Source organism: Apteryx rowi, unplaced genomic scaffold (genome assembly GCF_003343035.1).
Source record: "Apteryx rowi isolate R43461 unplaced genomic scaffold, aptRow1 scaffold_625, whole genome shotgun sequence".
NCBI lineage: Eukaryota > Metazoa > Chordata > Aves > Apterygiformes > Apterygidae > Apteryx > Apteryx rowi.
The window spans coordinates 51802-75793 of record NW_020450900.1 but is presented as its reverse complement, the minus strand read 5'-3'; the positions used below and the strand labels follow the sequence as shown (position 1 = coordinate 75793).

General features: G+C 40.1%; 1 protein-coding gene across 4 annotated transcripts in view; it reads left to right on the top strand.

Annotated features, from left to right (window-relative positions):
• The first annotated feature begins 1142 nt into the window (after window positions 1-1142).
• The window catches only part of IRF2 (interferon regulatory factor 2), a 43858-nt gene continuing 21008 nt past the window's right edge, over window positions 1143-23992 (top strand). The window contains exons 1-3 of one of the 4 annotated variants that reach the window (XM_026084056.1): window positions 1143-1164; window positions 17527-17652; window positions 18601-18708. In XM_026084056.1, the coding sequence (XP_025939841.1) occupies window positions 18622-18708 (87 nt within the window). In that variant the 5' untranslated portion in view covers window positions 1143-1164; window positions 17527-17652; window positions 18601-18621. Of the gene's footprint in view, window positions 1165-5245; window positions 5267-17526; window positions 17653-18600; window positions 18709-23992 lie in introns of those variants that run through there. The other 3 variants (XM_026084055.1, XM_026084058.1, XM_026084057.1) reach the window with 3 other exon arrangements.

Sequence of the window (23992 nt, the reverse complement as noted above, 5' to 3'; positions counted from 1 at the left end):
GCTTATGTGAAGTATTATCACATTCTGAGTGATTTGACTCATGCTTTGATATACTAACACTGTCCAGCTCAGAGGACACCAGCAAGTGAAGGGCCAAGTCCTGGACATCTTTCTCAAATGAAATTTATGAACAAGAGKTTTTTTTGTGTGTAGTGTGGTGGGTCAAATTCCAGGCATCTTAATCTGTCTGGGCAAATGTCTGGGATCAGAGTTGCAAGTACGTCGGGAGTTGGATCTCTCAGTCCAGATTGCCAGAAATATCTAGGCCTTTAACTCCCATTTTAGTTAATCTGAGGGAATTAGGCACCTAAACAATTGAGTATTTAAGGCTCATTTGTTTATACACAGTGCTCAGATAAAGGAATCATTTTGATTTCCATGTCAGAGTCCAGAACTTTGCTCCCAGTTAGTGTATGGTTATAATTTATAGCCCAGCTTACTGTGCCAAGTTCTTTTAGACTGCGGTTTCTGGATGCAGGAGCAATTGTAAACTAGAACCTCAGTTTGTTGAGATGAAACACTGTGTTTAAATTTATAAAGTTATTTTATAGGAGTCTTAACAGATTTGCATATAATACCCTTTGCAGAATGCCCGTGTTAGTACCATGAAGAGAGGTGAATGTAGCAGCAACATTTAAATTCGCCCTAATGGTGACACAGGGAAATGGTGACATAATTATAAAAGCAGCACAATTAATGTGTGAGGCAGGCACTTTCTGTCTGAATCAGAGTCTTTCCTGCCATCAGCCCCTCCTGAGGCTTTGCTGTCCCTCTGTCTCCCCTATCAGTAATGTCCCATGGTGAATTGTTTCATGTGGCCCTTGTATGCAGTGGTTCCTTTTTGCTGGTAAAACATGGTGGAAGGTATGAGAGCAATGAATCCTCTGACATGATATTGCGATCGTCCTCCACATTGCAATTCTTCAGCTAGTTACAAACGCAGCAAGGTAACAGTCTCTCGACACTGATGATACCCATTTGAGGCTGGGGATCCCAGGCGATACAGAAAGATAGTTGGAGTGATCAGCCATTGTATTTGGCATACTTATCTTTGCAGTGGCACACAGCCAGTTGCTTGCTCACTGCAAAAGCGGCTGACTTCAGAAGATGTCCAGCTAGTTTCTTGAGAAGAGCTGTTCTTCACAGACCATGTTACATACAGAGGTAGGTAAGAGGTTTGGGAAGTAAAATGTAGGCTGTTATATAGGGGGTTAAAGACCCAAGTCTCATTGTATGGAGATCTTTACTATGGTATGTGGGACCAGATGCAGTTAGAGAGGTAGAGTCTTAATGCATGGTTGGATAAATCATGCAAGAAAAGGAGCTAAGTTTCAAGAGGAACTGGAAACATTTTTGGAATAGAAAGAACATACATAAGAAAAATGGGCTTTATCTAAATAAATTTGCAGACAGGCTATGGACTTAAGTTAAACTTTATACATACATACATATATATTATATATAAATTATGTATAGGTATATGTATATATGTGTGTTTTAAACTAAACAGTGGGGGAAGGCTGACAGATGAAGAAGAATGTAAAGTTTGTCATGACACATCCTCTCTTGGAGAGGATCATCATACCCATAATATTAAAAAGATATTAAAACATCCCCATGATATAATACTTGGAGTATCACAAAGTTTGTGGAAGGTCAGATATTGTAACAGCAGACTACAAGATGGCATAGAAAGGACAGAGTCGCTTGCACGTGTATCAGGTAGGGTGCTTTTTGTTAAAGAATAAACAACTGTTTTAGCAAATCACACAGGATCTCATGAACTGTTTTTCAGGCTTAAATAGGAAGAGTATGGACTAGGACTGTCGTATACTAAGGGAGACTAGAAAAGCTACAAAAATAGGAAATACAATGATAATGGGAGGCTTCAGTTGCCCCCACGTGAATTATATCATGCTGCATGATGAAATTTGCTGAGGAACTAAATTTTCCGATGCCGTGAAGGACTTCTTTCTAGGCAAAGCTTGTAAGGGAACCCACAGAGAAAAAGCGGCTCTGGGCTTGGTCTTGGTCGGCAAGAATTTAGTTCAAAATGTTACATTCAAAATGCCAGCAAGCTACTACGTGACAGCCATCATAATGTACTCAGATTCAACATTGTTTCAGCAGCAATAAAAGCCAAGGGCCATTGCAAGTGTTTAATTTTCCAAAGAAAATCTTCATGAAAATGAGGGAAAAAATGAATAAAATGGTGAGAGGCAGCCAAAAGTGTAAAATACTTGCAGGTGGCATATAATTCTTTAAAGACGCTGTAGTAAAGACTCAGAGTAGTTGCATGGCATCAGTCAGAAATACACAAAAGAACCAAGCAGGCTAAAAAGCAAAGTAAAGGAGTCCAGTACAAGTAAAAAGTCATCTTTCATAAAGTTAAAGCTTTGTCTCCAAATGAGGAAGGTGGAAAAGAACATAAAATCTGTGTTACACACAATAAGGTAGGCCAAAAAGAGTCATGGAACAAGTTGTTAAAAGTGTTAAGTAATAAATCCTCTTTGCAAAGCATCAAAAACAGGAAGCCTGCTGATGGTTGATCCATGCATAAAAGGAGTGCCCAAGGATGATAAAGTCGTAACAGAAGAGTGAAATGAATTCTTTGAGTCTCTCTTCACTGAGGAAGAGTTTAAGGAGGTTCCCTTGCTCAAGGCTTTTTTTTTTTTCTTTTCTTTTCTTTCTTTTTTTTTCCTTTGGAGTGAACCTTTTTGAGGATATCTCCCAAGCTGAAGTAGGAGATGAATGAATAACAAATAGATGGGATGAGGTGATATCTTTTTCAGGAGTTCCAAAGGAACTTAAATATGAGATTGCTGATAACATTATTACCTGTTGTATGTACTCTGTTGCTTAAAAGTGCCTTGGCACTCCAGGAATAGAAGGTGGCAAATGAGATGTCAGTTTTTCAAGGTTTCTAGGGTAACCAGGTACTTGGTGTGACTTGATGTGACTTTTGTTGAGAAGTTGTGCATCACAAGTCTGGTGGAATTCTGTAAAGGCGTCTTTGAGCATGTACATTGGCTAGTGTGGTCTGGTTGGTACAGTCCTGGGTTTTCCTTGGGCCTCTGGAGATGATCTGGCACAGCCCGGGGTCAGAGCAGGGCCAATTTCAAAGCTGGATCAGGTTGCTCTAGGTCATAGAGTCACGGTCAGTTTGCTGAGTGAAAGGAGGTTGCCAGTGGTCCCCTTGGGAGTCTGTCTAGGATCCATGCTGTTTGAGGTATCCAGAAAGGCATAAACTGTGATGTGACAAGTTTGCTGGTTGTGCTAACTTGTTCAGAGTAGTAAAACTGAAAAAGCTGACTGCAACAATGTCAGAAGGATCTCATTATATTGAAAGTCCGGATGTAAGATTGCAGATGAAAATCAGTACAGACTAAAGAAAAGTAATGCACAGGGAAGGGAATGCAACCCTAACTTTACATACACAGAGATGAAGTTTGAACCAACTATTTTCACTCAGGAAAAAAAAGCATAGATAAACTTATGAAAACATAAGCTGTGTGCCTTGTAGCTGCTAAAAAAGGAGAGAACATGCTAGGAATGATTAGGAAGGAATAAAAAATGAAATGGAGAATATCATCATGCCATTATAAATCCATGTTGCTCCCCTCTCTTGAATAGCATTAACAATTTTTGTTCCCCCATCTCGAAAAAGGATGCAGTAAAACTTGATGAGATACAGAGAAGGGCACCAAGGGTGATCAAGGGTATAAAACAGGTTTTGTGAAAGAAGTGCTAGACAGACTAAGACTAGCTTGGAAAAGAGGTGACTGAAGAGGATGTGAGATGGTTCTGTAAAATCATTAGTGTCATGAAGGAAGTGAATAGGGAACAGGGAATAATACAGATAAACACAACCCAGATAAAACGATTGGGAGGTAGCTTCAAAACAAAAAGTGTTTGTCATGCAATACGTAGCTAAATTGTGGGGCTTGTTGCCACTGCCTGCTACGGATGCCAAGAGTTTGCGTAGGTTCATGACTGATTAGACAATCTGTGGAAGAGAAACTTGCTATGCAACTCAGCAGTCAGAACAGTTCAATTTCAATTTTTGACCACTGAATATCCACAAAGAATTACTGCAGACACTGATCAAGAATTATTTCTGAAAACTCATAGAATTATTTTCTTCACTGCGAACATAAGAAATGATCTGTTTGTAAATGACGTAGACAAGCAAGACTATGTATTGCTCTTTGTTATGTGAATCTTGTGGCATAAGCTATTATGAAAATTCTGAAAAAAAACAGTGTTTCTGTGACGATCCTATTTAATAATCTATGCTTGTTAACCTGACACAGGCTACACTCAGGTTAAGTTCATCCTGTGTTCACTTAATGTTACATAGAAGTCTGATCCCAGCAGAATTCTTCTGAAGTTTGAGGATTAGAACCTCGATTATAATTTGTGGATCTTCAGTATTGTAAGTTGTGTTCTGTTTGTGGATAACTCGGACAGAAAAAGAAGCGAAGCTAATCATGTATTATTCTTTCTGGTATGACTTACTTATCTGTGTGACTAGTTAAGATTGACTCTGGAAAACTCCATTCTTCAAAGGCTTACAGTGATTGTGATATCGAGGACATAAAACATAAGATAATGTTTACGAAGTTTTATTGTAGCTTATGATGCTTATAAACTGCGATTAGGATAAAACATTTTCTCTTTGGTTCTGAGAGATCCTAGGTGCAAAACCAAAACAAAAAATAAGAAAACACAAAACCTCAAACCAAAAAGATTCTGAGTACAGTGAATGAGAAGAACAGATTTATTAAGCTGTGTGTTCCTCCTTTATAAATGACATTATGGACCAAATCATTCCAATTATATAATTAAATTAAATAATTTATTCCTCTGTTTCAGAAGGTTTGTTGGGTTATTACTGAGGAACCAAGTAAAGGCTATTCACTGACAGACTGTAAAACACTTCTAAAACTTGTTCTTCCAGCTAGTGCTGGGTATGCTTTCAGCTTCTTGTGAATTGCTGAAATATTACTGATTTTTTTGAATGAACTAGTGAGAAAATAAAGAAATAGTGAACTAGAAAGTAATACTTGGTTTCTTATGCGTAATATACTGGAAGTCCAGGTTTTGTGTGTGTTGGAAGTCTTCTGACCCCTTTGCTTGCTTGGGGGCAGATTGCGACAAATGCACAGCACACTTTAGTACAAAGCAGGCATTTTTTCTTGTTACAGCCTGGACACAGGCAGCCAGGAGCAAATCCACCTGCATGTGATGTGTTGTGTCACCCAAGGTACAGAATTAAGTCTTAACTTTAAATGGTTTCTGACATTCAGTTATTGCTATACAGTTTACTAGCTTTCTCCATGAGCTTAGAAGCAATAATTCCCATATAAATGTGGGTTGGTTCTTGCCCCTTAAAGAATGGAGCAGAGTACAGTTTCATAGTTTTTCAGATAACCTTTACAGGTTTGGTTTTTAGTTACCAGCATGCCTGGTTTTAGGAATGGGGTTAAGTTGTGGCAAAAGTATTTAAATTTGTCTTAGTTTGAACTGCATGCAACAGTGGGTGATGTCTAACCATCTTCCTTTTGCTCTTAAATTATTTTAAGTACTTTTAAAAGTGATCCATGCTTAATATTGGTATAGGACAAACAAAGGGAGGATTACTTAGGGTTTGTTCAAGAAAGTCATAAAGGRTGGTTAAGTTCTGCTTTTTGATATGTACAGAGGGATATCTGTAACTTGAGGAGCTTGATGACTACACAGAAGATGAAATCTGTCCTGTAATATTTGTATTGATATTGGACATCACTTGATGGCCTTACAGGCAAACCTCTTACAGATTTAGCCATGCAAGATAATGCCTTACTTCATCAGTAAGTTGAAGTAGCAGCAAGACATTTAGATCTTTACATGCATTTGGTGCATATACGTTACATGCATTTAGTGCATGGCGTGAGCTTTCTGGGCATTTGGTGTGCTGGCTGCTCTTTTAAGATATTTTGTTAAATTGTACAAATGTGTTTTATATGCAATTGTGAGGGGGAATCAACTGGAAAATATTGAATTTTGAATTAAATCTGATGTAACATACATAAATTGTAGAATCAAAATGAAACAATCTCCCCACCAAAAACTTCCTAAAATTGTAACAACATCTTAAAAAGTTTATGTACACTAAAATAATACCACATTAGGAAAAAAGGGGGGGGATGGGAGACAAATGTTTTAAAATTACTGAAAGTTTTCTTGCTGGATCTGAAATCCAAACACTGTTATGTTAAAAACCTGAAAGCAAAACTTGAGGATAAAATTGAAACCAAGTATAAACAAAAGTGAAACTGACTCCATTGGTTTTCATTTCCCAGTTGGCAAAAATGAAAGAATAAACACAGAGGAAATAAGCACGAGAGCTGAACTTGAAAAATAATTTCTATTTTATTAACTCATCTATTAGTAACTTTGACTTTTACATGACAACATTCTTTTAACAGGGTATATGATAAGGAGTAAGAGTTATTTCCCCTGAATATCCAGATGACACTTATCTAGTGGTCTGTGTGATAACTTGCAGTATTAAAAGCAGTCTGTTCTTCATTTGTGGAGGTTAAATGCTGTGACAACTGTATAGACAGAGTAAAATGAAGGTGGTGACATCAGTATGATGAAAGGGAATCATTCAGCTGGTAGGTGTACTTGAAATTTATGCATGTTAAGATTTGAGTGGTTGATAGGATCGATTATAAAATGTGTTTTTTTTTTTTTTTTTTCTTCACCTTGGGGTCATCAACTTAGAGCTGGGAGAGATCAGCAGTAACCAAATGCTGTTGTCAGATGTCAGCTTTGCTGGTCACATGAAATGACTGTGAATGGTTTCACTCAAGTTCCGTGGATAAGTCTCCAGTTAGAAGATCCTTTTTGACATTGACAACTAATTGGCATATTAATCAAAAGATGGCCAAACACTGGGTGGCCATAGAAGCTTGAATGGTCTTCTCATGTGTGGAACGCACATTCCTGGCCTGGATTGATGAAAATGTTTGTTGGGTTTGGAGGAGAAGCTTGGACAATCACTGCTTTGCTAGAGCTGTAGTAGGGCAGAATGACAGGTTTTAATTCCAGAGATTTTATTCTGACACATTTGACAAGAATTATAATCAAGTGTATCAGAACTAAATTCTTTGGATGCCAAAACTGTTCAGAAGATTTGAGATTCATGAGGGAAGCTGATGAAAACTGACTTTGTTTAGTTTAATAATATTTATCTTGCTTAGGTCAGAAATAAAGATGAGTTCAGTGGTCTTACTCTAGTTCAGTGGTATTTTAGGAAACTACCAGGATAGAAATAGCTGCTGCATATCAGAAATTGAGGCTGTCTCACTGCTCTTAGTCTCTGAACAACACAAAAATTTTAAATTAAGAACACATTTTATAACCAATCCCAGCTATTCATATCTCAACATGAATGAATTAAAAAGTCCCTGTACGTCCTGTGGCAGTGGAAAGAGCAACATTTTTATAAAAAGAAGGGTTACGTCATATTTTTTCAGCAATCGCCAGTATTAAGGACTTAATATTTAGTACTTCTTTAAATGCAAGCCTTCAAAGTGTGTGTACAAAGGGAGGAAGTTTCCCTGTTAAGTTCTCCGGTGTCAACCAGTATCTCTGTAATAATTAATTCAATTTATTTTTTGTGTTCACACATCTGCTTCTTTCATGGTGCTATTTTTGTAACCATAAAAAAGTGCATGTGACAGACATGTTTCCAGCTTGCAGTTTGGATGATTCAAAATATTCCAGCCCCCAAGTCTGTGTGTTTTGTGGTCTGTCTTTAAAGCAAGCATTCTAAGTAACAGGAGAGGGGCTTTTTTTTTTGCAGATCCCAAAGAGCGTATATTTTTCTTTGATAACTAAACTGTTATAGTCAGGTATTAGTGAAGGGAAGAATACTGATTTCTTGAAAGGGCTGACTTGGTGCTCACTGCGAGGCTAGGCAGGGGTAGCTTATGCCTTTTGCTCTCAGATCTGGATGCTGTGCTAGTGATTAGAAGTTACTGTAGCAAAAGTATGGGTGTGGGTTAGCTATTAACTTCAGTGGTAGAAACTGCCTTTGCCCAGACAATAAAATGAAAGCTTTAAGCAAATATTAAATTGTACTTTAGTGTAGTGTGCAAATAGTTTTTGCTGTGTGTTGCAGAACAGTATGTTATACAAACAAAGCTAGCTGTGAGAAACAAGTCAAATCTGAGCAAGGTGGATTACATCAGGTTCAGGTCATGGCCAGCAAATGTGAAAATTCTTCCTTGAACACATTTTGCAGTGTTCACTACCTGAAATAATTTTTCTGCCTCTTTGAGCGCCTTTAAAATGTAACCATCTTCTCTGTAATCGTCTTCTCTGTAATCTTGCCTGAGCCTCACAAGCCACCAGCGAGGGAATGCTGAGATTAAGGGCTTTTGTTTTACAGTGCCTGTTTTTCCTATATGTAGCATCATCCTACAGAGCACTGTTCATGCATTTGGTCAGAGAAGTGGTAGACAGGACAGGSAGATAAAGACCACCCAGGCTTTAAAAAGTATTTTTACAAGTTAAGATCCTGATCTTGCAGATACTTGCACTTATAATTGGTCTTATTTTTTTCAGAGACCAAGTTTCATGTAGGAAATTAGGTGTGCTTGTTAAATATTTTAGCAATGTCTCTGGTAAATCTAGTCACGGAGCAGTTAGAGTGCACTGAACTTAACAGAGCTATGGAGAGACTTAAAAAATGCTGTTGAGTTGCATTGCTATGACAAAATAAGTAATTCTTGATAATTGTTTGACACTTAACAATCTTCTATTTTTCACCAGCCTTGAAAATTCCTTATGAATCAGCTGTCAAATGCTGAGTTTTCCTAACAGCTTTTAAGATTGCACAGGGTTTGGCTTCAGTGGATACTGACTGACACGGCTGAGCGACATCAGCTATTCAGGAGTGAATTCTTGTGTGAGCACTTAATTCCAGAATAAAATTGATTTATTTTGGGATAACTGCTCCCATTGCAAGGAATTAATTATTCCTTGACAACCATGCCAGCAAATTTCTTACTGTAAACAAGTCCTTCCCTAACTTGTCTAAGGGAAGTACAGACATACTGCTGAAAAATTATCACCTTTTCTTCTAGGCAACTTTTTTGGAAAGATAGTTAGCCATTGCAGATATTGAAAGCAAATCTTGAGCAGTCATCAGAGGTAAAACAAATAGGTAGAATTTATGGCTGTATTGCACTCTCCTGGAGAAGGTGGCAGTAGAAGAGTTTTCTGTAATCATATGCTGTAGACTCTCAGTTGCGTAGACCCATTGTCATGCTGATGCCATCAGAATCTGGCATCTCCATCTGATAAGACGTGGGAAGCAAACAACAGAAACCCCTGGGAAACAGTATCCTTTTAAAGTTGAAAGTAAAACAACCATTTTGTATTCTCACCAGATTTGCAGACATCCGTGTGTGCCCAGATGGTCGTTGTAGCACAAATACTGCAGAGGTGGTCTTTAACAGTCTATTTCATCTTAGTCTGGGCCAAATTCCCAGGTGATGCAAATCACTGTGATGCCAAAGTGAATGGGCTGAACGACTGACATCAGGTATTATTTAGTGTTATGATAATGTTGAACGTAGGAGCCAGTGCAAAGGTAATTTTATAGTAGCTATTGAGAAGCTGAAGCATTGTTTCTCAATGGCTAAGTCCAGAAACAAGAATCAGCCTAATGGTTCTGGTGCATTAAAATAATATGGCTTTTCTTCATGTCAGTTCTAGGCTGCAAATCCAATGGCTACCTTTAAGGATGCCTGAGATCACTGCAAACTAACAACTCATGTATCTGCTGCTGAGGGAAAATAAGCTTTGCATGGAAACCAAAAGAAGGAATCTGTTTTGATGTGTAATGTCTGTATCCCAGCCAAGGCATGTTAACACCCTTTGGGTGGAACAGAAATGCTATAGGGCTGATGAAACATACTGTATATAACAGCATGAATTCCCATTGTATGTTTTCCTGGGCATGTTTATCATGCAGTCCATAATGCTGATTTCAATACATGTTTGAGGTATTTGCTGCCTTTTTTTGTTTGCCTTTGTTTGCTGCCTTTTTTTGCAAGGTATGTTGGGTTGGTTGGATTTTTTTTTCTCCCTCCAGCCCTTGAGGACACAAAGATTTTTCTTCTCTTTACCTTTGTGCATCTTTCCTGTGCACTGCTGCATGAGAGAGGGGCAGGCTGAATGGGGCATCCTCCCTCCTCCATCTACATTGCATCTCCCTGCAGCTCTAGGTGGGCGCCTTAGGGTTAGGCACAACCCGCCCTTACTAAGAAGAGGCTTGTTGGTAGCTATTGCTGGCAGTTGGGTAGCTATTGCTAGCTTGAATCCATTGCAGCCATGTGGGTTCCCAGTTGTGCTGCAGACCCACAGAGCATTCCTCGCACCAGCACTGATCCTGTTGTAGCTGTGTTGTGTTTGGCTTGGGAGCCCAGGGGAGCACTGGGCTGGTTGCCTGTGCAGGTTCTTTCTAATGGGGCCAGGTCATGCCTTACCCCAGTTTGCCTACCCGGCTCTGTAGGGACCTGCTCCTTCCCACCCTGCCTACTCTCAAATTTTTGTCTTTCCAGCCGTTATGGAGTCTCCTCCTTCCTGGAGACACCTGAGCAAATACCATACAATTTTTCCTGCCTGTGGTGAAGTATTTTTCTTGTTGATGGACAGGAAGGATATAGCATGCTTATGCCATTTTTCTTTGCTGGTGCTGCCGAAGTATTACTAAAAGTAAAGAGCAGGAAAAACACTGGCATTGCTACCATGGGGATCAGAATTCTGGCCAAGCCCAGGAGCTGGGTCTGTGGAGCAGTCGGTCATGGAGTACATTTTAAATGGAAGAGAGCTCAAGGCAAGAGGTGCTTAGCAATAAGAAAATCAGCCAGCAGAGTTGTGACATTTCCCCAGTCCCTGTTTAATAATGTATCACTGATGGGGTATTCCAAAGGAACAAAAGAGGCACCATTCATACTTTCAGATTAAAAGACCAGAGAGGGTAGGTCTTGCCGCCTGGCTACACAAAAGTCTAGAAAGTCTTTCAAAGAGTTTTATGTACTTTCTTGCCTCTTATCTCTATTTGACAACTCTGAAAGCTTCAGGGTTTTATTTAGAACGCTTCCTTAACCCTTGCAGCTGTGAGAATGGATATGCCCAGTTTTTCTCATTTGCTAGTGTTTTGCTTTTGGTTCCAAAAAAGATATGTATATTTGTGTAATTTGGGGTTATCAGAAAGAAGACATGTTAATTCTGCTTCTGCAATGTCAGTGGCAAGTTTTCCCTTTTCCTTTTGGCAGGTGTGACATGTACCTGGGCAGAGGTCTGTCTGGAAACTGGGGACAGGAAGATTTCATGTGTGTGAAATCAGAGCAGCTGAGTTAAGCGCAGTTCAGTTGTATGCATTTCAGTTAAAATATTGATTACATTCTTGAAGTATTACTGACCAGGTCATGTTAGCGGGTCTTCTTACACAGGAAAAGTCTGAATTTCCTGAACCTTGGCATGTGTTAGAAGTATCTCAAATCCAATACATGAATATAACAATATTTGAAGGGGTAGAAAGTAAATTGGTACCGTAAGCCCATGGCTTCATCCTGAAAGGTCTTTTCTGCGCTCACTCTGAGAAGCTTGACTTCCAAGTAGGGCTCTGCACATACAGTTAAACATGTACTTATTTTTCAAATGGGCCCCCACAGTGCAATATTTGAAAAGACCCAGGGTGGTCCTATATGCAAAATCCTACATGATCAAGGGACAGAATTTTGCTCTAAGTATTGCTCTGTAAAGTAAGATCATGTTTCTTTATATCCTGGAACAGTCTTGGCACAGGGACAAATTCAGAATCCGGTTCTCTGAATCCTAAAATTAGAATATGGTCTCATTTCAGCATATCTGTTTGGTCACACAGGGTGGTTGATGCTTTTCTGAAGTGCATGAGCATTAGCAAACACAGAGAACACTTTAAAAGATTATCAGCAAGCATGAATACAAGAGAACTTGCTTCTCTAATACTGTCAGTTCTGTATTTATAGAGAAAAGAGAAATAGTTACCCTGCAAAATTCTGTGCAAGTCCTCTGGGAAACATTTTTTTTGCAGCTGTGCAGAAAGACTGTGATCTACTTCACATACACACCTCAGAGCATCTTATCATGCCTTCCCTTCTCACAACTATTAACAATATTTCCATATACTGGCAAATCTTTTAACCAGGTACTTTGCAATGGAGGAGGAAGATTCCCCCCCGCCCCCCCCCCTTTTTTTAGCTTCTGCAGAAATATATATATTTTTAAAAAACAGTGATATTGGAGTAGAATAGTTTGTGTCTTTTAGGGATAAACTTTGTGTCTTTCCATTTATCCAGATGCTGACAGAACGAAACTGAAGGGAACAGAACATCTTGTATTGTTCAGATTTAATACATGCCATGCCGTTGCTTTCACTTTCTTTCTGCAGCTGCTCTAATTCTAGTGAAGAGCTCTTCGTTCTCAAAGGTTATACTTTCTGTACGGCAGTAGTGTTATCTGCTGTCATGGAAAAAAAAGTCTAATTTATTGGCCAGCAGAATGTTTTAGCAGAGAGAGACTACAAGCTCTACTGAACATTACTGAATGAAACTATCTGAAACTATATATATATACATAGATTGTAACCCAAACATCATTTACATTTTTCTAGTATCTTTTTAAAACATCTAATATTTTCTCTGATATCTCCTTAAAAATAAACCAATGATGTGAATTTCCTTCTGAAGAGTCTTACATAAAGCCTTACCTCTTAGCAAAATACATTTTACAAAGAAGTACAGAGCTGAAATTCAGTATGACTTGTCACATTTTAAGGATGCTTTAGTGACAGCTACCTGCTTAATGATCTTTGACTATTCATGAAAAACATTGTTATATCTGTACTCCTGTCTCTTATACTATTGTGACTCTTTTCTTTCAGTTGTCTCTCTCTTAGGAAGTTGACTCCTTGTATGCTTGACCACAGGCTGCTGTTGTGATCATTTTAGTATAGAAAGTTCATTTTTAAATGCAACATGTGGTAGTAGAAACTGTGTTCCTGACTGGCCTCCTCCAGGCTTCTGAGTGCATAACTGAGTTACGCTGGCCTGCCTTCAGCAAATCTTGTGCTGTCTTTCTTCCACAGCACTTTTCCTCTGAGTCACGTCTGCAGGATTAAGACAGTTTATAGCTTGTCAGGGAGTAGATTCCACCATGTTTTTCTGGTATCTAGTTGCAACAAAAAAACTGAGCTGACTGCAGAGCTAGCATGACTAGTACAATAAATAAACCTTCAAAAATGGGCAAAATAATCAGTTCATAAACTGTGGTGTCATAGCATCCTGTGGACCACCCTTGTTGCATGGGCCTGGGCTCCTTGCAGACTCCCCTGTGGCCATTGAAAGCCTGCATTTCGGAGAGGCCCTGCAAGCCCCCCATGTCTCCCCGGCCTGTTGTTCTCACTGCCTCCCACCCCGTGGCCCCATGCCAGTGGTGCAGCCCAGCAGAGCCGGGTGCCTCTCTCCCTCTGTCCTCTTCTTGCAGGCAAATGCTGCTGAGCTGAGGTTAATGTCTTGCATGCTCAGCCACTTCTTTGGGAATCATTTTATTAATATCTTAATTTAAGCAATCACCACTGAGAAGACAGCAGCCCCTGACTCTGGCCCCCTTTAAGAAAGAGGTGGGTGACAGGAATGAGCAAGAAAAGGGAAATGATATCCTCAGAGCTATCAGCCTTAATATATTTCTAAGGCATATGGTCAAAAACTGTGGTTTTTTAAGATTGGTTGTCTTGTTAAGAATGGCAAGCGTTCATAAAATGAATTCCCAGTAGGTAGTTCTACTTTCACATCTAAATGAGTTCTTCTTTTGTTGTAGGATAGAAAAATGCTTTCTTAGCTCCCATCTTCATTAGCAGTTGATTGTGTTTCTTGGTGATTATTGTTCCCCTCCCCCCACCATGGGATAATTATAAACCAGAAGAAAAAACAAATGAAAAGTATTTTCAGCATAATGCCAGAAAGTTTGATTTCATCATGGGTCTCTGGGAGCGATAAGTGTTTTCTTGTGCTCTCTCCAAAGAGATGTTAGAGGTCAATACAGTCCAAGTTTGAAGCTGTGAGTTAAAAACAGGGAGGCTTCATTAGTACTTTTGGATTAAGGAGTTTCTGCCTTTTTCCTCCAGCTGCTCATTCCTGCTCCCATGCTCCCTTCTCAGCTGTGCTGTCCCAAGGGTTTTGAACAGGGTGAGAGAACTGATCCGGGTTCAAACAAAAACCTTACAGAAAGAGGTGTAATTTCTAAGCCTGACGAGTTGCCTGACTTGTGCACAAAGCTGCCTGTGCAAAGAGTAGCGTTAACATGCTGTAAAATTGGGATAGGCCCAAAGGGTGGAGGCGGAGTGGAGGAAGAGGAGCTCCTTCATCGCTAGCACAACTGAAGCTCTGCTGTCCATGTGCAGCCCCAGACAGCTCCTCCAGGGTCTCCCCTTCCAGCCCGGGCGTCTCTGAGCACAGTCTCAACTTTACCAGCGCTCTCCTGAGGCAGAGGAAGTTGGTGCCAAGTGGGCCGTTTTTCTCCCTGTTGACCTGGGTGCTAAGGTTCAGACTAACAGAGGTGGCTACTGCAAAGGCTTCTGGTGAGGTTTGCTTAGGCCAGAGGATGGGTACCTACAGCCCATTAGCTTGAAGGGGAAGCCAGTAGAAATTGGATGCCTTGGCAGCTCTGAAAATACTGGTAGGACTCTGTTTGTCCCTATACAAAAAATATAGGCACCTAAACATACCTTATCACCCTTGGCTCTAGATCTGAGTGGGAAGTACAATGTTAATGTTGAACAGAAATGAGAGATAGGTATATAGGTGCTCCCTGTTTTATAGGCCTGCTTAAGATTATAAATGTTAATGTTTCATTCTCCTGGAAAGGGTCAACTGTTTTTGCTTTTTACCTTTCTGCTGGGTAAACACTAGCGAGAAGCTGGAGTGAAGAAACTTGGCATGCCTAGTGTTTTGTATGGCTTACCTTAGTTCCTGGCTTTGTATGTGTGTTTTATAATTCATGCGTTCTGATGTAGGGTGAAGCTGGCTTGGTGTTAAGTGCTGGCCAGTGGTACTTTGCATGCCTTTGCTGTCTCTTTTGGAGGATTTCAGAGGTCTTTACAAACCGAACTACTTTTAATGGCACAAAGTGGTTGTCCCATTACTCACTGATGACTTTGGATTATCCCATATGAAGCTAAAGGAAAAGTAAAAACAACAAACCAGCATGGAAAGGAACTACCAGAATAAGACTCTCAAGTGCACCCGTCAGCCCCTGTTGCTGTAGGAAAGTCTCAGAGGAAAGATGGGAATTCAAATGTGAGACATTAGGAGTCTGCTTGCCCTGTGCGTTTCGGTCAGGGACACTCCTCTGAGATTTCCCCCCTCCCTTCCCTTAAGCTCCATGGGGTTTTACTATGCAAGCCCTCCTCAGGGTGACCTGTTGAAAGAGGAGAACGTCCTCACTGTTTTATGGCCCTGTTTGAGACTATAAATCTTAATACTCTGTTTGTTAACTGTGTTGCACATCGTGAATAATTTATATAACGACATCATGCCAGCCCTAACCCAGAGAGGAACCAGTGGAAATTTAACTCTTACACCTTTTTTCTTCCATGTAATTGTTTTTAATAAGGTGCATTAACTCTCCTAACTCTCCTAACAGTAAGTGTTATACTTACTGGAAGACAGTGTTGAGATACAGGCTGACAGAGGCTACTTTTAAGGCACTGTAGAACTTGATGCATCTTACTATACAATAAAACATGCATTTGACGGATCTGGAGGGGAGATGTGGCACCTTCGTTTCACTCAGACAGTTGCTAGCTACAGTTGACTTGGTATTTTTGGTTGCAAAGGAGCTGTTGACATACAAGTGTCAAAAAACATAGTATGTTTTAGTGCCCATGTGGTCAGTGCTGTCCTGCAGAGGAAGGGTCTGGGAGTGTCTTCTGAAGACACCAGCATTGTTTTCTGCAGCACACAGGCTTAGGGAAGCACGGGGTACCTCCTGATTAACAGGAGTGTGCTGTGTTCACCCCCTGTGAAAAATGTTTCTCCAGAAGATGCCCACAGTTCCCTCCAGCTGGACATCATCAAGGGTTATTTTCAGTTGGGTTTGGCTTTACTTTCAAATAAACAAATCTTTAGAGCTGCACTCTCTTCCTCTCTCACAACCTCTTTGCTGATTACTTCTGATTGATTTGATTTGGTGTGGGTGATGGATGTGAAGGGGTATACTGATAGCAGCAGGCTAATCCAAGAAGACTCTGATGCTGCTGAGAAGGAGGTGAGCATGGCAGCGTCTGCAGGGAACAGCTGGAGTAGCCCTGAGGGACACAGTGGGAAGAGGCAACTCTACCTCACCAGTTCTGTTTCCTTGCAGCAGCGATGCTGGCAGCTTTCTCACATCCTGGAACACAGTGCTTTTTCATAGAGACAGTTTTTACTTCTTCCATGGGTTAACTGCCCCAAGCAGGATTTGTCGCTACTGCCTTAAAGATTACTTTTTTGCCTCTTGGCTAATTGGTTCATTCAAGTAGGCTTGAAATTGTGTCTTAGAGGCTCATTAGCCAGAAAACAAGATGTGTCCCATTGCTAAGTAGGAGCACTCGTATGTTGAATTCTAATGATTATACGTAGTGTTTCCAGGAACCGTGTCAAAGTGCACATACATTTCTTCATATAATTTCTTTAAATATATCTAAAATGATAGTTGCTTGTACATGTCTCTTCCTTGACAGATGAATAGAAATTTACTTTTGTTTTTAGTACATTGCCATTTGCATTTTCCAGCTTTGACCTGCTTCTAGTAGGAGGGTGACGGTACTGAGTGATTGAGAAAAGACAGCTAGTACATAGGGGTTTCTAGCGAAAAGCGGAGCCCACTTTGCCATGACTCAGAGAACAACTTCACTCACGGGGCTCACACGCACTGGGGCTTTGCACAAGGATTCAGCTATTGTCAGGTTTATTTTTTTGCATCTGAACCTCATCTGAAAGGGACCTGAGCAATTGCAACTGTTTTCTGAGTTATTGTAGAAATTCTTAGTCATTGGAGGGGGTAACTGTGGAAAAGGTTGAGGCTGAAACTCTAGTGACCAGCTCCACAGTGATAAGGAAAATGCCATTATATTTGCTGAGAAATTAGTGTGAGCACAATTGCTGTTAAATTCTCTGAATATGTCAAAGAGCCTTATTGTTGTACTCAGGTTTTAATTCCCTATTAGTTTCAGGAAATACATGTCCTCAGAGCAATGAGAGGAAACTTCGAACGCTTTCTTCCTCTCGTGCTGGGTGTGGACTTGGTACTGCCTAATTGTTAGTCTGTCTAAAGCCTGTACTCCCATAGGAAAAAAGAACAAACCCCTTTACATTTGTGTCATTGCTGTGTGCTTTCAAATATACGGCCTAGTCTTTTTTTTTTCTGTTTTTTTTTTTTAAGATCAAAGGTGACAAGAATAGCAGAGCAGAGAAGTACAGAATGATGCAGAGAACACAGATGTAAAGAAGAAAGGCGAGAGGAAGGAGCCCAACCTGGTGTAGTGGGGAGAAAAGAAGAAGCCTAAATGCAAGTACTTGAATGTGGAAATGATTCACTGTTGGCTGCTTAACAGGAGTTTAATGTGGTGCTTTGATCTGCACATAGTGGTGGTTGGCACTTTCAAAGAGGTGCCTGAGATAGGTTAATGTTTTTAAAATTTTCTGTCTCAGGTTCAAGACTTTGGACTCTAATGTCAATAATTTACAGGTCTGAACAGGGAAATGGCATCAGGGTCACGTGTGTGTCCGTGTGTGTGAGAGAGAAAGAAGTTAGTCTGAGTCTTAACTGAATAATATAACGTGTCCTGGTGCGGCAGAGATGGCTGTAGACCACTCACTTCCTAGCTAAGCAGTATCGAAATGTAAAAGAGCAGCTAAAAAACCCAGTGATTGGGTTGATCAGAGAAAGCTGAGGAGGGCACTCCTACTCAGCTAGAACCAAAGTTGTCTCATAAATTACTGGAACGTAAAATACTTTTTCATAATCTTAGTCAAGTTCATGGGACAGAAACAGCCATTTGAAGACACTATAGTTAGTAGATACAGCACTGGTACAGTGATGTCTCTTGCGCTTTTTTTTTTTTACATTTTTTTTCCTTGGCAAAAAATACCCTCCTGTGCAAATGCAAGTACATGGGCCAAAAAGAGGTCTCTTTAGGAGCTTAGTTGATTTCCTTTGTGCCTCTGGTAGGCTGCCTCCATCAGCAGAAGAACTTTTGCCATTTTGATGAGTCTTCAGTTAAAAGGGTTTACTAATAGAGGTATACTGGAAGACCATTTTCTATGGTAGAGAGGGCTTTATTATCTCAGTTGCTCTTGTGGGAGGCTCCCCCGCAAAGTCAAAGTCAGTATTATGTATATGGTTATTACATGGCTGCAAATCTTCAATAAGTATGTCTGTCTGTCTCTTGGACTGAGCTGGGGGAACTGCAGTTGTGCCTAGAAAACAAGTAACATTCTCCCCTGTTGTCTTCAGCTCCTTCTAACACAGGTAATAATGCCTGTCGAAAGAATGCGGATGCGCCCGTGGCTGGAAGAACAAATAAATTCTAACACAATACCAGGGCTGAAATGGCTAAATAAGGTAAGGTCCATGCGCCTGTGTGTGAGCGTGTGTTTGCTACATGGATACTCTATAGCAGGGTCTGAGTTTGGGTTAAGTAAATAAGTGTTTCTGATTTTCAAAGGGGCTATGTAGGGAAGAAGGGCAAAGCTGAATGCTTCCTGCTGAACCTGTTCTTCTGGCCTTACCTTCAAGATTTGAAGCTCTTTGTATTTGCCTGTTAGATTTGTGGCTCGTTTGAAAGCATTTTTCCTTCTCCAACTATCTGTTGTTAGAACAACTGTTCTGAAGACTCTGTTAGGTTTTTAAGCTGGGAACAAATTGCTCACCAAGTAGTGTCAGAAGGATTTGAACAAATGCTCTTCTGAGGTGGAATAGTATATTTTTCATTAACCTCTGAGTTGAAGTGATGATCTCCTCTTTCAGTCACATGTGAATTCTCTGATACTTCTCAAAGTAGTGGACCTGTGAGAAAACAGGATAACTTTTCCTGTACCAGACCCAAACCTAATATTTCATGTCTGGAACTCTTACTGAGAGTGTTAGACATGCAGAGAACATAAGCATGGGCTCCAAAATGTCAGCGCTAATGAGATTTTTTTTTTTAATTGGCTCAATAGAACAGAGTGTATTTGAGACTTTGAACAGTAATAAACCCTGGAAATATTACACGTACTCTATAGTATGTAAAAGATTAATTCACCACACTGAAAAGAATGAAGCAGTTCTAGCTACAAAAGGCAACTTTATTATTGAAATGGTAGAAATGTACAAAAGTAAGTGCAGAACCATAGGAATAGCCAATCTGGATAAGACACTGGTCCAGTTAGTCTAGTATCTTCTCTCCACTAGTATTAGCAATGCTCAGGTGATCATTTTCAGAACTGAGGAATGACATTAAGATATTTTTTTATTTCAGCTTTCCAAGCTAGAAGTGTTAGTGGCCATAAAATTATCAGGAGCCCTATAAATTTCAGCTACACATTTTGTTTCTCAGGAACTTCCTGCATCAATGACTCTCACATGCTGTGGCTGGGTAAATAAATATTGCTTTATCCATTCCCAAGTTAGCTGCCCTGTGAATTTGAGTAGGTCCTTGTTCTTGCATAATGGGGTCACAGTTAAAAAGGAGGGAAGAGACCAGTTTTAACTGTTGTCTTTGTAATTTGAATACCACATTCAGGTCCCTACCGATTCTTCTCCTTTGCCATCTCTACCTCTATGTCAGTTGTCTCCTGCTGACAGCCCATCTCTAGTGTCCTTCCCTGGACATTTCTATTTGATTCTGAAATGGTTTCTCTGTGCCTGATAGGACACAGTATTTCAGATTCAGTCTTACTGTTAAATTAATTGTCCTTTTTTGTAGATTACTCTCACTTAACCTTTCTCAGTACACCCCAGAAACATACTTGCTTCCTTTGCTCTGCAGTGTGAAAAGGTTGCCACTGTGCTAAGGGATTCATTCTTCAAGTTCAGCCCACCAGTGTATAAAGGCATTTTGCAAGGCATATCGTGTCATGTAATGTTTACCACTATCCTGATCATGTTGTTACAGCAGTTTCTGCCTGGTTCTTCTGGCCTGAACTTTTTGCATGCAAGAGCTGGTTGGAAAGTTTTGTCCTTAGTTAGTATACTCTATATTGACCAATGCTCGTCTTACAAATACAGTATTTTGAAATTGGATTTTTTTCTAAAACAAAGTCCTGGCTCCTACCAGAGGGAGGATACCAGGCCAAATGGCCTGCATTGAGGTTAATTAAACTGATTCCCTACTCCCACCTTCAGATTTGACAACCCGTCTGAGTTGCCTTTATTGTGCTCAACAAGCTAATTTCATTTCTGAGTGCTTCTGTTTAAAAATGTTTAAACGTTTGTTCCAGCAATGAATCATTAAACCAAAAATATTTCTATTTTTACTGCAAGTCCTGATCATAAACAAGGCCATGCATGGAATCTATGAGAAAGTATCATATGCATCACAGCTTTGTGTACACACAGAACTGACTCTGAAAGTAGTAGGATTTCAGGACTTATATTTTTAAATCAGAACTTGGTGTAAATCAGTTTGCAGTAAAAAAGAATGTGTGTCAGATTAGGAAGAGAATGGCATTTTTGTGCACAGCTTTTGAAGAAATAAAATTTAAATACTACAGGAAGTAATATTCTAGGTTTCTCATGGGCTGTCTTTTCTTGGGGATTTTTTTTCTTGGGGATTTTCCTATACTAGAGGAAGGAATTAAACCTCTCAGTTAAAATGACAAGTCAGGTAATGGCTGACTTATCTAATCCCTTCCTCTACTTTCAGCTGATCACATTATTCTTCCTGCTTTGTTCTGCACTGCATTGTTAATGTTTTCCCCTACAGAACACACTCCTCTGTATAAGGCTGGAAAAAAATAGATGAATATTTGTGCGCCTCCCCGGTGAAAATTTTATCCTGCTGAATGGCATGAAGGACGAAGGGAATTTGTTTACCTTCCCAGAGAGACACAACTGGGAGGCATGAGGGAAATTACACAGTTGAGSAGAGGGTAGAGGTGGTGTGAGGAGGGGGATGATGGGAGGTCAGTGTCCCTCATGGATCTGCAGAAGGAAATTTGAGTGGAAGCATTCAGAGTAGCTGTAAGAGGTGCAGAGAGGGAACCTGCTGCTTTGGCTGTTTGGACTATTACCATCAAGACGATGTCACTACTTAAAACACTATGACTTTCTAGCTAGTGTGTGGTCTCATGCTCACTCTCCTGCTTGGGGGATTTTGCAGTGTTAGAGTTGCAAGTGTTCAGTATTGTTTTCCTCTTCCTGCTTGCTTCTAAGAATGTGACACCTTTTCCTTTTGATGTCCCCACTGGAATCTGGTAGCAATTCCTGTTTTGCTGCACTAGTTTTGTGGGTTGTGCTTTTCAACTTTAAATGAGCCTGATTTTCAAAGAAATGCAGACTTCTGCACAAATGTCCAATGATAAAGTGCTGTATAAGGCAGCACACAGTTGAGCAGGTCTAATGCTGTTCTGTATCTTGTAGTATTCTCAAAACAAATGGGAAATCATCACTTCCAGTATGGACAGCTGCACAGAACTTAATGGAAAATCTTAAACTTCAGGGTTTGAAAGTAGCCAGGCATTCTGGAAAATGGAGGGAAAAGCTTTGCTCGGTAGCAGACAAAACAACAGCCAGAGCCAGAATGTAGGAGGAATAGTTTAGAAAATAGCAGAGGCAAAATAGAGCCTGTACATAAATTGGGGTTCCTCAGTTTGTTCTTTTGGGATAAAGAAAGATGTCGTAGGGGGTTCACAGCTGGTTATGGAAACCTGCCAAGGCATGGAGACACTTCCATATGGCCAGAGAGGGAAGAGACTCCTCGTGTTGTGGGTGGTTGTTGATTAAAGGATTCAGTGATGTATCGAAAGTACAGCGGCAGTAAGGACAGAAAGTGCTTTCTGATAGTAGGACAACAAGGAGACTGTTCCAGGGCTATCGTATTAGCTTGACCTGGGGCAGATCCTGGCTGCAACAGGTGATGTTGAGTTCAGTGATTCACCAAAACAGCTCTGTGACTTGCAGCAGTGATTCCCTGAGTGAGGATGGAGGGGGCTGAACAGTGCTGAAATAGGGCTCTGCAGGTGCAGCTGAGTCTAAGGAAAAGCAGTGACGAACCTTTTCCTATTAATGCCATTATTAATAAGCACAGACCCAAGAAGGATATGGGTAAATGTTTGATAGTGTGTGTTTTTTGTGTTAGTACAGATAGGTGAAGTCACTTGCTGAGAAGAGCTTTTGGTGAAATTGAGAAGTAATTTGTTAAATAAAAAGAATCTAGGTAAACTAGAGCAGAACACATGTTTAGGCTGTGGAGTTCATGGCCATGTGGTGGTGTTGTGGTCAGCAGCCTTGTGGGATTTCGAAGAGATTAGATATTTTTATAGCTGATGACAAAATCTATAGTTTTTATGTATATACAATTATGTATATATTAAAAAGTTATAATACAGGTAGATATTACTATTTTTTATTTATATTATAGTTTGCTATAAATCCTTGTGCTTCAAGACATCTGGAGTTAGGGAGAACTTTCTGTAATAAACAGACATTTAGACGGCTATTGAAAGGGTCCTTGCACTTTCCTTTGAAGCACTGAGTACTGTTGACAGTGACAGGGTGCTAAACTTGATATATCTGGGAGTCTTGTTCAGTTTGGAAGTCTCTATAGGACTTTTTGAATTATCATGCAGAATATGAAATCAATAGTGTAGCCTCTATAGCATTGTGTAGGATGGTTCAAGCCTCTCCCCATACCCAAACATGAGAAAACTTTTTAATCTATTCAGTTCTTGAAGTTCTTGTTGATAGAAATTGTTTTCTGTGGAGCTCTGTTCCACCCTCATTGTCCAACCGCAACTTCTACTTGGGGAAAGAGGAGAGCATCTCTGTAGGACGATCAAGTATAGAGAGGAAGAGGAATGAAGAGGCAAAAAGGACATGAGAGAAGTGATGGGAATAGAGTAAGAGGAAGAATGAGGGTGTGAGAGCTGGAGATGGAATGGGGAGGAACATGTTAAATCTGTGCTTTCACCAAACTGAAGAAAAGAGGAGGGGAGGTGAGAAGAGAATAATGCAGTTCTAAACAAGTGAATGTAAGCGACAGAAAAGTTTGAAGAAAAGAGCTGAAGGTTGACATAAAATGCAGGCTCAAAAAAAGAAAAGATCACAGAGAAAGGAAGGAAAATAAACCCAACCTTGGCATTTAGTGAAATATTAACCAGACAGACAAGGAAGAATAGCAGTTGTTGAAGGAAGGGGAAAGGGCAAAGGATTCATCTCACCTGACCTTAGACATCTGCAGTACAGGTGCTGAAATGAGAGCTGCCTGACTAGAGTCCTTTGTAGTCAATGGAGAGAAATAGGCATTTTTGGGATGTGGTTCAGTTGACAGAGTTCGGGTGGCTGCCTTAGGAAGAGGCAAATTGTGCCCTTAAAATGCTTTTCTCTTGTTGATTATGAAGGGAATCTAGACAAACTGTGATGATATTTACAGTGCAAGTTGCCTGCATTTGAAGTCAGATAAGATGTATCACCTTCCCAAGAAGGAGGAAAAACCAAGACTGCAGAACAAATTCATTTTACATGGCTTTGCAGAAATTAACATAATGTGTTCTTAGGTAACCCTTTAGGTCAGTACATAGGAATTAATTCCTGTGTTGTATGACATAAAACACATCTGACCCAGGATCCATCTGGTCCAATAGCCCGTTTTTGATGATGGCCTGTGCTAAATGCTTATGGAAGGAGTATAAGAAATATGACAGGT